This window comes from Castor canadensis, chromosome X, assembly GCF_047511655.1.
Source record: "Castor canadensis chromosome X, mCasCan1.hap1v2, whole genome shotgun sequence".
Taxonomy (NCBI): Eukaryota; Metazoa; Chordata; class Mammalia; order Rodentia; family Castoridae; genus Castor; species Castor canadensis.
Window position 1 is genome coordinate 36,449,261 of NC_133405.1, and position 14,034 is coordinate 36,463,294.

At 37.4% G+C, this 14,034-nt stretch overlaps 1 protein-coding gene across 5 annotated transcripts in view; it reads right to left on the minus strand.

Moving 5' to 3' along the window:
• Nucleotides 1–14,034, minus strand: part of Dock11 (dedicator of cytokinesis 11) — a 191,688-nt gene that overhangs the window by 27,108 nt on the left and 150,546 nt on the right. For 4 of the 5 annotated variants that reach the window (XM_074063355.1, XM_074063353.1, XM_074063352.1 and 1 more), the window contains 6 exons: nt 13,629–13,744; nt 11,039–11,176; nt 7,339–7,521; nt 4,076–4,189; nt 1,587–1,802; nt 1,441–1,498 (listed from right to left, as the gene is read on the minus strand). In XM_074063355.1, coding sequence (XP_073919456.1) covers nt 1,441–1,498; nt 1,587–1,802; nt 4,076–4,189; nt 7,339–7,521; nt 11,039–11,176; nt 13,629–13,744 — 825 coding nt within the window. The remainder of the gene's footprint in view (nt 1–1,440; nt 1,499–1,586; nt 1,803–4,075; nt 4,190–7,338; nt 7,522–11,038; nt 11,177–13,628; nt 13,745–14,034) is intronic. The other variant, XM_074063354.1, reaches the window with a different exon arrangement.

Genomic DNA, 14,034 nt, shown 5'->3' on the forward strand with positions numbered 1-14,034 from the left:
TAGAAAGGTTAAATATCAAATAATTTTTCTAAAAGTCATATGTAAAATCATATTTAGTACTGTGTTCAGGATGCTCACATTTGTCAGTTTATTTGAAACTGCATACCTGCAATTTATTTATACTGTAATTTTAGAAGTATATCAGCGATATAATTTAAATATCCAGAAATAGGCCTTATTTTGGTCATTTTTTTCTCCATTTTAGAATCATATATGGGGGCTCGGGGGGTAGCTCTGTGGTAAATCAACATGCCCAAGGTCCTGGGTTCAATCCTAGCACCAAAAAAACTAAAATAAAACTAAGTATGTTCTAAAAGAGTACAGTTTCAAGCACATGCATTGTTCAGAATAACTTCAGTATCAAACAAAGTGTTAATTTTAAATATAAGTAAAATGCCACCAGTCATAGTGGCACACAACTGCAATCCCAGGACTCAGGAGCCTGAGGCAGGAGGATCATGAATTTGAGGCCAGGATGGGCTATATAGCAAGTTCTAGGCCAGCAAGACCCTCTCTCTAAAAAAAATACCTCCAAAAATACAGTAAAATGAATGTACATTTTAATCATGTTATTATTTTGGGGAAGAATGGTTTTTGAAAAAGATTCTCTACACGGGTGTTATTGTATTAGGCAACTGAACACTGAGTCTTCAATATGAAAAGAAAGATACAAGGTTAACTGTAGGAATTCTGAATATAACAAAACAAAACAGGGTTGTGTTTCCAGAGCCAAAGCCAAAGTAATATGACTCCCATAAATTGGTTTCATTTTGCCCTGATGTTACTTGTTTGACTGCTTAAAGCAAGTAGTGTGAACATTGGAATAGCTAGTAAGAGATGTCCTGATTGCAATCTTCACTGCCAATCAGTTTTTAAACCTAACTCAACTGTTTTACTATTTGAGAGGTCACAGTAGTCAATAATACTATTTTGGGAAAGGGAAGCTTTCAGGAAGGCTCCAGAATTAGAAACCTTGAATCAGGAAATTCAGAGTTGCTGGATCCTGATGCCCTTCAAGGGCCTGATTCCCTTTTAACACCCAGGTGTCACTGCACTAAAGTCCCTTAGAGACCCAGTTTGTGGAGAGTTGTTGGTGAATAAGGGAAAAATAAGTGATTTGTATTATCCAGAGTTTCTCATGAGCCCTAAGAAGAATTTAATTTGTGGCGGTCTTCCAGGGAGACAGTCTTGGAAAATAAACACTGGGCATCAGGCCAGGCCCTGTACTATTTAACTTGTTCTTGTAACCTCTTATGAAAGCAGAAGCCAAAATGAGCAATCCAGTCTTCTTTTATAACAACTTCTGTTTACCACCGAATGAGGGTGAAGGTGAACTTATTTTTTAGAGTTCAATTTTATCACATTCATAGTTAAAACTGCAAAGATAAAAACAATTGTGCCAACTGAGATTCTCCCCATCTCAGAATAGAAGTATCTTACTCTTTCGATGAAGAAATTCGGCAACCAGAGCTGCTACGTGGACATAACACATGGCAGCCTAAAGATGGATGACAAAGAAAGAACTATCAGAATGTATTCGGGGGATTGCGAAGGGTCATGTTTAGAACAAAGTTTTAAGTAGTCACCTCTGAAAAATCTCCATTTTTTATATGAATCTTGGCCATGCTATCAAGCCAGGTTTTCCTGAGCTCTGGTGTGCTGGCATAGGACTTTGCTAAACTAAACTGGAGATCAATTAGCATTTCGGGGTCTTTCTCATGTTCCTTCATTTGGGCAGTGGCCATTAGAACGGTGCGGATCCTCTTGGTCAAGTCTTTGACTTCTGTGGGGAAAGCAGTTGCCTAATTTCGAAACAAAAAAAGAAACCCATACATTTAACATTTAATATGATCTAAGCCTCAGCATCCAATCCTGTGGATTGGATAACATAATTTTTATTTATCATTACAGTTCTTGGTACTGTATTACTTTTCCATGTCTAAAGGATTTTTAATTCATTGTTTTGAAAAATATGTAACTAGCACGGGCTCTAAACTTGATGACACCATATCCAGAGTACATAAAAGCATGACCTTTGGACCTAGACTATCTGGCTCCGAACCCTTGCTCCTCCATTGTGAATTCTACAGTCATGGAAGTAATCTATGTTTGTAATTTACTTACAAAGTAAGCAAAAGTTATTGATAGCATATTACATGTCTGGCCTGAGTTGTTACATGTTTTAATTTTCACAACAACCCTGCGAGTTAACTACTATTGCTATTCATCTTACCAATGGGAAAATTGAGGCACAGAGTGGTTATGCAGCTTGGCCAAAGTCTCACAATTGGCAAGTCAGAAACAGGACTTACATCCAGGCAGTCTGGCTCCAGAGCTGGTTCTCTGCAGCTACTTTTCCATACTGATGCGTTTACCTATCCCATGTATTGACTTATCATATACACCAAAGTAAAGCCATGCCATAACATGTTTTCACAAATGAGGTGTCAAGAATCACAGCATACTCCAATGAGCTTAAAGAGATCAATAACTTCTCAAAGGGTTTTTGGTACAAAGTTTACTAGGTGATAGTTTCCTCTTTGCCCTAGCCACTATTAAGAAAGCCCTAACACTTCCCCTTAATCTCCAATGGAGTAATTACAATTATCTGTGTGATTCATGGGAGATGAGGAAGGGACAAGTACAAGGTTAGGAGGCTATTTAATGTGAATATAATAAAATGTTGAGGAAATAGTTTTAAAAACTGCCTTCTTGATCCCTTTAAAAATAGTAATTGTTATACACATACAGTCCTTTCTTACTAATAGAAATTCTGTTTTCTGGGGAAAAGGCATAGCTCGTTATAATAAGGTTTGTTAGTAATGATGGACCAAGCAGAATAAAACTAGGTTATTTCACGAATGGGTCAAGGAAAAGAAAAAGATTTCTTATCAAGGAGAGCCAACATAAGCCTCATTTTCTTGGGAAAAAAATTGCTAATTTAACTATGTACCATGGCATTAAGGATGGTAACAACTGGGAAAATAACCTCTTAGAGTATAAATAAAAGAGCATAAACAGTATACATTGTTTCTGTGCTCAGGGGATTAATGGAACATATATTGGTTCCCCCAGGGAACAAATTGAACTGGCTGAAAAGCAAACTTTCCCAGCCTGTGAGCAGCTGGCACTACTCAGTGCTTTTCTCAGTGTAAGCAACATTCCTATGGGAATTTTTTTGGTACATAGATTCTACATGTCCCAAACTTCAAATATGCTCTGACTGTAAGCTTTTAATTTTTTTCAGATTTTATACGATAATGTTAAATATGCTAGAATCTGACCTTTCCCAGGAGTAAGAACAGCTCATTTCCCTGGGAGCAAATGTCTTCTATTGGCAAAGGATTCCTCTTCTTTTGTGCACATGCACACAGATTAGGACCTGCACTCCAGCAGTGAAGTGGCAGATGCATTTTTTATGCATTGAAGTATGAAAGAGGAATGGTGATCAGGGTCTTGGGTCTGATCTCAGCAAACCGGTGCTTAAGAATGACAGCCTTGGACTTGGATTTGCCAGTAAGTATCTATGGCAAACCACAATCAGTTAACAGAAGATTTTTGAAAGTCACAAAATGAGCGAATAATGAAACCCTCACATGCCATTCCTCTTCTGTTGACAATGGATCAAGCAGCTGTTAGCTATTCTGACAAGTGAGTTTTGTCAAATTTCAAAGTCTGTGTTTAATTAATCAATATTATAAGTGGAACAACTGTTAAGAAAGGCTACATTTATTTTCTGAGCAAGTTGAGAAATCAATCCCAGAACAACAGCATAGTCATTCATCCATCCATTCAGTTAATATTGAATATCTGCTATGTACCAGGCGGTATTAATGGTGTTGGAGATCGAGTGGTGTGTAAGACAAAGCCCTCGACTCATGAAGCTCACATTCTATGTATGCTATACTATCAAATGGTGAGAAACCAATAATGGTTTAACTCTAAGAGTATAAATTCCTCTGATAAAGTGGTCCTCATTCACTTATTTTGGTGCTGGGAATTGAACCCAGGGCTTTGTGCTTGCTAAGCATGCACTCTACCACTGACCCATACCCCCAGCCAAGTGAGAACATACCTTCATAGGTCTGTCACTATTTGCAAAATTATTGATAATGAATAAAGACTCCTGAAATCTTGACCCTCCACTTAGTGCAACATCAGCTATCAGTTGGCTTACAGCAATAATTATCTGTAGGAAGAAGCAAACATTGTTTTTCAATTGGCTTTTGAACAAGTGGTGCTAATTCTCATCCTGTACAGGTGCAGACACACTCATGAAATGCTTTTTTTTTTTTTTTGAGATGGAAGTCCCATTATGTTGCCCAGGCTAGCCTCAAACTGCCAACCCTCCTACATCAGCCTCCTCAGTAGCTGGAATTAAAGACTAGTGCCATGACACCCAATTATGAAATGCTTCTTATAAAGATTCTCTACAGTAGAATCGGATATGCTGGTAGTCAGGCCTCAATTTTGAACATGCTTAAGCTATGGCAAAGTTGGGAAGAAATGATGTTTTCATTTTTGGTTTCTCAGTCCTTTCACTTGTCTATTTTAATGTGATGAACTCTCAAGCCCAATGCCTCAGCTACCTTTTTTTTCTTGGAATTTAGTTTTACATTACACATTTTACATTGTGGCACTTACAAAAGTTCTTACACTGTATCAAATATATCATATTTGAATTCATTCCCTCCACCATTCTCTTTTATCCCTCCTCCCCTCATTCCTGGAATAGTTCCAACAGGTCTCATTTTTCCATTTACACACATGTGTACACAGTATTTGCACTATATTCACCCTCCCACACCCTTTCCTCACCTCCTCTCCCCTCCCACTGGTACCAACCCCCTCAGCTACCTTTGTTTTTGATCAGGGCCTACTAGTTTAACAGTAGTTTATGCAATGGCCTTTGGTGGTGCTTTTTAATCTCTCAGATGAACTTTGATCAATGCCCATACAATTCATGCTAAGATGTTATTGGCTAGATCCTTTAGTTCTGATCCTGAGAAGTAGGCTTCAGTAGTAGCTGGGTGTAGGCTCTAGAGTCAAACTGCCTTAGATTCAAATTTTGACTTTATCAACTATTCACTGTGTAGCTTAGCTTCAGGAAATTTTAACCTTTCTCTTCTCAGTTGTAAAACTGGGATGATAACAATTCCTACTTTATAGTTAGGAGTATTAATGGTATCATAATCCTAATAATACCAGTTAACTGTTTATTGAGCACTTTGTTGCCAGACACTGTCTGGCACAGTAAGTCTTCATATTTATTAACCACTTATATTTGAGTACAGCATAATGACACACTAATAAGTGCAATGTTTTGAAGGAAAGTGGTATTCAAGTGACACTTAGGTAAAATCAAATAGTAAAAGATCTAATGTGTAATGCTGGCTGGCTCCAAATGCAAAGTAGTTATATAACAGATTTTTAAAGGAAGAACATATTCCAATTAGATTTTTACCTTACTGGAGCCATTTTTCAAGCTGTTTATGATTGTTTCCTCATTAATAACTTTGTCTACAATAAACAACTTCAATGAGACAGACTAAGGTAGTGAAGATACAACCATAAAAAGGGATTTCCTGTATTATCAAGAAGCCTACTGAGCCATGAAGTCTCAATTGTGGTTAGGTTCAAAGCTGTTTCATCAAATAAACACAACAATATGGTGATGTGGAAAAATAACTATCATGTAACAAGTGACTAGTATGTGCTAGGCATTGTGCCAGGAACTATACACATTTTAAAAATTAATTTTGACAGAACTAGGGCTTGAACTCAGGGTTTTGTGCTTGCTAGGAAGGCACTCTACCACTTGAGCCATACCCTCAGCTCTTTTTGCTTTGGTTATTTTTGAAATAGGGTCTCATGCTTATGCCCCAGCCAGCCTGGACCATGACCTACCTAGTTATACTTCCTGCACAGCTGGGATGACAGATGTGTGCCACCATGCCCATATTTTTTACTGGTTGAGATGGGGTCTCACAAACTATTTGTCTGAGCTGACCTTGAACCACAACTCTCCTGATTTCCACCTCCTGAATTGCTAAGATTAGAGATGTGAGATACTGCTTTTGGTAATTAATTTACTTTTGAGACAGGTTCTTGCTATGTAGCTGAAGCCAGTCTTGAATTCACAATCCTCCTGCCTCAGCCTCTCCAGTGCTAGAATTATAGGCATGAACCACCATGTCTGGCCACACATTTCACTCTCTTAATAACTATACAAGGTGAAATATACTTGGTCTCATTTTATGGATAAGGAATCTTGTTCACCAGATTAAATGATTTGTGTAGGGTCACACAGTAAGTAAGTAGTGAACTATGACACTTAGGTAGGTCTCTCTCTAAAGTCTGTGCTTTCCACTAAATCTTAAAATTAATTTCCATTTTTTGAGAAGGGGTTGAGCTATGTTGCCCTGGCTGGTCTTGAACCTGTGGGCTCAAGTAATCCTCTTGCCTTAACCTCCCAAGTAGCTGGAATTACAGGTATGTGCCACCACATCTAGCTCAGTTTCTTTCATTTTTAAATAAGTATGCTGTAGTATGAAAAGCATAAACTGTATTACTTGCCATGTAATATATAACAGGTTTATTATTTAATCATCTCATTTTTTCCTTACAAAAATCCTACAAAGTAGGTACTAATATTTACCCTTATTTTATCTTTGAGGAAACTGGAGTACTGAGTGGCTTAGGAAGTAACTTGCTCTAGTTCATGTAGTGTGTGGTACTCTGGAATTTGAAGTAGAGCCTGAATTCCTAACATCCAATAAAAATAAAAATTTTTCAATAAAAATAGGATGTGAGCCACATATGTGGGTTTAAATTGTCTAGTAGCCACATTAAAAAAAAAAAGACAAAAAGCGGAGCCTGGTGATGTATGCCTGTAACCCCAGCACTTGGGAGGCAGAAAGAGGCAGGAGGATCTTGAGTTCAAGGCCAGACTGAACCACAGAGAGAGTTCCAGGTCAGTGTGGGCTACAAAGTGAGATCCTGCCTCCAAAAACAAAAACAAAAAAAAAAAAAAAGGAAAGAATGAAAGAAAGGTGAAACTTATTTTTAATATATTTTACTTAACCCAATATATCACTTCAACATACAGTCAATATAAAACAACTGAGATATTTTACTTTTTATATACTTAGTCCTCAAAGGCCAATGTGTATTTTATACTTTTAGCACATCTCAGTTTTGGATCATCCACGCTTCAAGGGCTAGAGGGCCACATGGACTAAGAGTAACTGTATGGATGGGGAGCTCCAGGTCTTGATCTTGATAGTGGCTAATGATTGATGAAGAGGGTGATGAAGTGGAGGTTTGATTTTCACTGACCTGAAGATGTGTCCTCAAAAAGGTTTTCCTCTTGGTGTACTCAAAGTTATTTCTCATCAAAAGATACAGAAGTGCAGATGCTTCATTCCTGGTTGAGCTAATCTTGGAGGTGCAGCACTTTAAAACCTCATAGCAAAATGCAGCACACATGTTTACTCTTCCTTTGAAAAAGGCGGAGGGAAACTAAAAGATCAAGGGAAGCAGAAAGAAGTATCTGAAAACCCAATCAAAAAATCCATCAGATATCAAGTGCCTACCATGCCCTCACCTAAAACTGTGCTGGGTGCCATGAGGACACCAAATCAACATGAAGCTAGCATTCTGCTCTCAAGACAGCCTGAACTAAAGCCCAGCATGTGTCAATGACAGAACAAGTCAATTCAGCACACAGGCTATGACAAAAATGTCAACGTGCAGATCTGAGCAGAGCTCTCAATAGTCTGAAACATGATTAGTTGAATCTCAATAATATGTAGTAAATAAATGAATGACTGAAATGATGACACTCTCAAATGGGACCTTAGAAACCAGAAGAATAATCTGCATTGCTTTTTGCTTTGGATTTAAATAGTTCCTTTTGTTATGAACTTCCAAGTGCTGAGAAAATTCTAGTTGAAACCTATTCGACAGGTGCAGTTGGGTCTTTAAACAAAATGGGATATCGGTAAAGTATGGACATGCACACACATGTGCATTCTCGACTCATGAATCGAGCTAAGTAAGATACATTTTTGGCACAGAAAAAGAGTTCAAGAGTGGCTACCTAATTTAATAACCAAGTTGCCTGTTACTTTGAGAATGGATTCAGCCTGCTGCTTTGTGGAACATAAACTATACATAAAACATAGACTTGTTACAATCTCCCTTGTTTATAGGTCTAGACAAGCAATCAATAAGCTGCATTCAAAATTATTTCTTGGGAACCTTGAATTTAAACCTACATTATATTTATCTCACCTTAATACCAAGTGCAATGTTATGCAGATAATGGATGCTTAATAAATGTTTTCTGACTGGTAATTGGGAAATCTCATTAATAGTTGCATAAGATTAAACCAAGTCTTGCTGAACAAGATACTGTATGTGAAAACACTGAAGGGAAAGCATGACTGCAGAGTAAGTAATCCCTATAGTAAGACTTCTCACATCACTCACCACTCTGATGAGCAATGGCCAAGACCATCAGTGACCTCCTAATTGCCAGTTCTAATGGATCCCTTTTCCCTTTTATCTTCTTTGACCTGCTCTACTTCATGACAATGTTGAAGCTCTTTTCTTCCTTGGCTCCCATGGAATCCTTTTTTCTTGCTCTTCTTCCTACCTCTGTGGCTATTCCTTCTTGTCTCCTTCAGATTTCTCTTCTAATCCCTTGTGGGTTTTTATTGTTGTTTTGTTTTGCAGAACTGGGGCTTGAATTCAGAGCTTTAGACTTGCTAGGCAGGTGCTCTACCACTTGAGCCATACCCCCAGCCCTTCTGAGTTGTTTTTTCTCCATGTTCTGCTCTTTATTTTTTTGTATTCTTCCTTTACATCCTCTCCAGGGGAGATTACACCACTCTGATGAGTTCAGTACCACTTCTATACTGATGCTCCCTCTAGTTCACTGTGCTTCAGCTATATTCACCTTTTAATTCTCAGAGTATTCCAAACTCTATTCTGACTCAGGGCTTTTGCATATGCATGCCCTTCTCTCTACAATATTCCTCCTCGAACCTTTCAAATGGCTGAGTTCTTTTCATAGTCCAAGTCTCATTGTAAAAGTAATAAACTTATCTAAATCATTGTGAGATGGTCCCCAACTTATGGTGATGCAACATGATTTTTTTCACTTTACAATGGTGCAAAAGCAGTATGTGTTCAGTAGAAATTATACTTCAAATTTTGCATTTTCATCTTTTCATGGGCTATTCTATCTTAGCACCCTGTACTCTATCTTAGTACCTTTCTAGAACTAATTATTCCTTTGACTTATTTATTTTCTGTCTCTTCCTCCCCACAAGCATGAATGCTTCCTGACGGCAGAGAATATGCTTCTATTGTATCTGTACTACATAACAGAGCAACCGACATAGGAAGGTGCTTAATAAATATAATATAGATGGAGGATGACTCCAAAGCTAGTTCTCTAACCCAGATCTCTCTCCAGAGCAGATCGATATATCCAAATGTTCCATAAGCACCTCAAATTCAATATTTACAACACAGAACTCATTAACTTTTACCCCAAGCATAGTTTTCCCCCTATATTTCACATCAGCTATGACAGCCACTATATTATAAATTCTCTCCCTCCAAAGTGTCTTCTACCTGCCTTTGACTCTCCAGATCCACTGCTGCTTCCTCACTGTAGGCCCTCATCTCTCATATAGACTATTGTAACAAGTTTGCTTTTTTTTTTTAACTGAGTTTGGTACTGCCACTGATCTCTCTTCTGCACCACTTTTGGGAGGTTTTTTCCTGGCCACACCAATTTCCTCTCAGTACAAATCGAATTGTGTTACTTCTCTACTAAAACCTTTCTGTGGCTACCTGATGCCTAAAAGATGGAGCTCAACTCTTAAGATGAGTACATAATGATCTACTCCCCACTTACATCTTTGGTTCCATGCTAGTTCTACTGCTGCAGAGAAACTTTTGCTAAACCAGAGCATTTCTCTTCTTTCTCTTGCCTGTGCCCAGTTCTCTGTACAAACATTTTATCTTGATGGCATTTGTTTATGTGCACATGTGTGCACATGTATCTTTATGTGCGTGTTTTTCTCTACCAGACTCTAAGCCCTCAGGGCTTACCTAGTGGTATTTACCACACAGTCACTGTTAAATTACTTATTTCTGAATTTATTTCCCTTAGTTTCTTAGAACATGCTTGTGTTGACCTCAGTTTTCCATAGATTTATTTACTCACAAATTGTATTAAAGAATGAAAAATTTTTTAAAAGTTTCAAATTCACCTAATTTCTAATTTTAGATACAATTAGGAAAACTTCACTCATACTGAATATCTACCATTTGAAAGATATTGTACAAGACCCTGGAGTTATAAAAGTTGGTTTCTGCTTTTAAAGTGTTTATATATGATAAGAATATTTGTTTCTTGAATTTAGGGCTTTATGCTTGTAAAGCAGGCACTTTACCACTTGAGCCACACCTCCAGTTAATTTTGCTTTGGTTATTTTGGAGATGGGGGTCTCTTGAACTATTTGCCTAGGCTGGCCTTGAACCTTGATCCTCGATCCTCTTGATCTCAGCCTCCCAAGTAGCTAGGATTGTACGCGTGAACCATTGAGCACAGCATGGTAACACTTTTTAAAATAAGCAAGATAAAAGAAAAATTGGCAAAGCTGGTAATTTGGAAGTGACATTTGAATTGGGGGTACAGCTCAGTGATACAGTGTATATGCCACACCCTGGGTTCAATCCCCAGTACCCACACACTAAAAAAAAAAAGAAAAAAAATCTTGAAGGGGCCTACTGAAAATGGGAAGGTCTAACAAGGTAAAATCAAAAGCAGATTGTCATTTTATGGGATTCTTGGCCAGATCTTCTGTATGCATGTTGTTGTTGTGTACTTGAATTTATAAAGGCAGTGTTGAATGGCTTCCTTAGCTGATTTTTGTATTTGTCCTCACAATGGTCCTTCCCTCCCCTTCCCTTTTTGCTGTGACGAAGAGCCACTGGCAGCTCTTAAAGCTGTCCTTACCTTACTGATGAATGCTCTTAGAGAGGCAAATACATGTTTCAGTGACACTTCAGACTGTCCATTTTTAAGAAAAGCAAGATGAATATCAAAGACTTTTTTCATTAATGGATTGTGGCCATCATTATTTAAAAGTTGGTTCTACAAAACATACACAAAAAAATAGTTGGCAGAAATACTTAAGTCTATGCTTTACCAAGAATTAGAAAACTGACTTTACTAATGCCTGTTTATGAAACTACTATTTGTAAGTTTTGGAAAAGTACAAAGCTCTCAGATTTAATTTTAGAATACTGTGTGATCTTTCAACTTGGAAATCTCAAAATACTACCAAAATTACATTTAGAATACTTAAATCCAGCATTTTAAACAGGTGAAAATTATTTTTCTAATGTGACACATTAAAATACAGAACATTTTCTTTTTTGAGACAGTGTCTCACTATGTAGCTCAGGATGTCATTGAACTGGAGATCCTCCTGCCTCAGCCTCCTGAGTGTTAGGATTACAGGCAAGCACCACCATATCTGGTCGGGAAAGTGTTTTCTATTAACCTAACCTATATCATATCACTTCTCGGTTAAAAGTTCAGTAAGTTAGAAATAAATACAAGGCAATCAGCCTTTGCACTTCTTTGAGGGAGACTACATAAAGTAAGAATTAAGGAAGATACCAATTCATTTCTTAAGTCTCTTGTCATATCTACCCTTTGAAGTATGTTTTGTATAAGATATGTTTACAACTGGTGATTATTTTTTTTGATGGGACTGGAGTTTGAACTCAAGGTTTTGAGCTTTGCGAAGTAGGCTCTGCTGCTTAAGTCACACCTCCAGTCCAATTGGTGACAAACTGAGTGCTCTATGAGCAGAGATTAAAAGGTATCACAAATGAACAGACAATGTCAATTGTTTAAATGCTTCTTGCAATGAGACATAAAAGAAACAAACTGTACAGAAATACCTATTACTTTGTGAACCTTGTTTTAAAAACAGCATTGGTTAACTTCTCTAGTTCTGCCCTCCTACTCTTCAAGAAATGTATCAGCAGGTGACATCTTGGCCCCAAACAATAAACCCCCCAAATAACCAAAACTATAGGCAAAGTTGTGACAGATGTAATAATAACATCAATAGCCAGAATGGGATAGTGGATAGAATCAGGGATACTCATGGTAATTGACCTAGTTCTGAATCTTGATTCTATCACTGACCAGCTACATGACATTAACTACTCAGTGAGCCTCAGTTTCTTCATTTTAAAATTGGAATAAGAACAGTTTCTACATCATAAGGCTATTATGAGGATTAAAAGTGAGTTCATATTTGTATTTTAAAGTTTATGGAGATATAATTTCTACAGCATAAAACTGACCAGTTTCAACTGTACAATTCAATTACTTTTAGTAAAGTTGTCAGTAGAGTTGGGTGACCATCACAATCCAACTTTAGATCATTTTCATTATCCCAAAAAGATTGATCACATCTGCTCCCTAACAGTTACTTCCCCTTCTCATTCAGAGCCTTCACAATAAAACGTTAACTTGGTGGTAGACATGTGCTTAACATGTATGAGGCTCTGGGTTCAATTCCCAGAACAACAAAAAAATGCAAGTAAATATTTATAAAGTCCTTAGGAAAGTGTCTGCCATCTACCAAGAGATGTATAAATGTCTGTTGAATAAATAAGAATTAACAGAATAGGAAGAGGGAATGTAATGCTAATCATGAGACTAAATGCCCTTATATACTGGCACAGTGAAAAGCAGACTTGTGTTATATTTTAATTGGAACAAACCTAATATTTCATAAAGAAATTGTGCAACCTACTTCTTATTAGTATCTAATTCAATTTTTCATTTATAAGCTTCTTTCAAAAGCACAGGCCAGCTTTCCATAGGTAATCAGGAAGGCTGAGTAATTAACAAAATTACTTAGAGAACGGGGGTGGGGGGAGGGGAATGATTTGTGTAACTGAAGAGAAAGCAGGCAAGATTTTTCCCCCTTTGAGATCATCTACTAATACTACCTTATATTATACTTATGTAGTTTTTAACTTTCAAAGCACTCTCAAATCCATTATCCCATTTTACCTCTTCAACAAGCCTGCAAGATAATTATTTTTACCTTCTTTTAAAATCATAGCAATGATGACTTGTACTGAGAGAAAAACATCTGAGAAAAAACCTGAAGTGCCTGATGAGGGCAGCTTGCCTGGACTTCATCTATCATGACAGGACATTTCATCACAGTGGGTATTTGGACGAAGTGATCCACTCATAATTTCAAATAAAAATTAGTGGATATTTTAATAAAGGTATGAAAAAAAACTGTTTCCAAACATGAAATAAAACAACACAATTTAAGAAGCAGAAGGGAGCTTAAAGGCAAATTAGTCCAATCTTTCAAACTATGGATGACCCACGAGTCTCAATGACTTCCCAAGATCATGTGACAGTCGAAGTTGGCTTGTCATCTACATTTCCTCACTGCTTATGCCAGCCTTTTTCACTGCAGTATCCTGCCTATGACTAGTTAGCTATTGTAAAATGTTTTCTTTGCAATGATACCAGCTGAATTCTAACTTTTCATCTTTACCTTGAAGCACTGGGTGAAAAATGATATGGTATCTAGGACTGTTAGAGAAACTTCAGTAGCAGTATTGCCTTCAAGAAGTGCCTGGTGGAAAATGTCTGCTTCAGTTGTTGCAGAACCTAGGATAAAAAGAGGAAATTAAATTTTGCCCAACACATGATGTTGACTTTCTTCCCGAAGACTCAGTGAGACTAACAAAAAAGGAGGCTCACAATACCAGCAGAATGAGCCCTAACAAGTGTCACTGGTTTTACTCTTTACTCAAATTGGTGTGGGTCAATCAATTTCATTAGTTTTTCATACCAGCTCTATATCAACAGCTCTGCAGCACATAATTAGGTGCCCACTTCTTTCGTGACACAATTTCAGTGATGACCTATGGATGTAACTAGGAAATAATGTAGAAGGC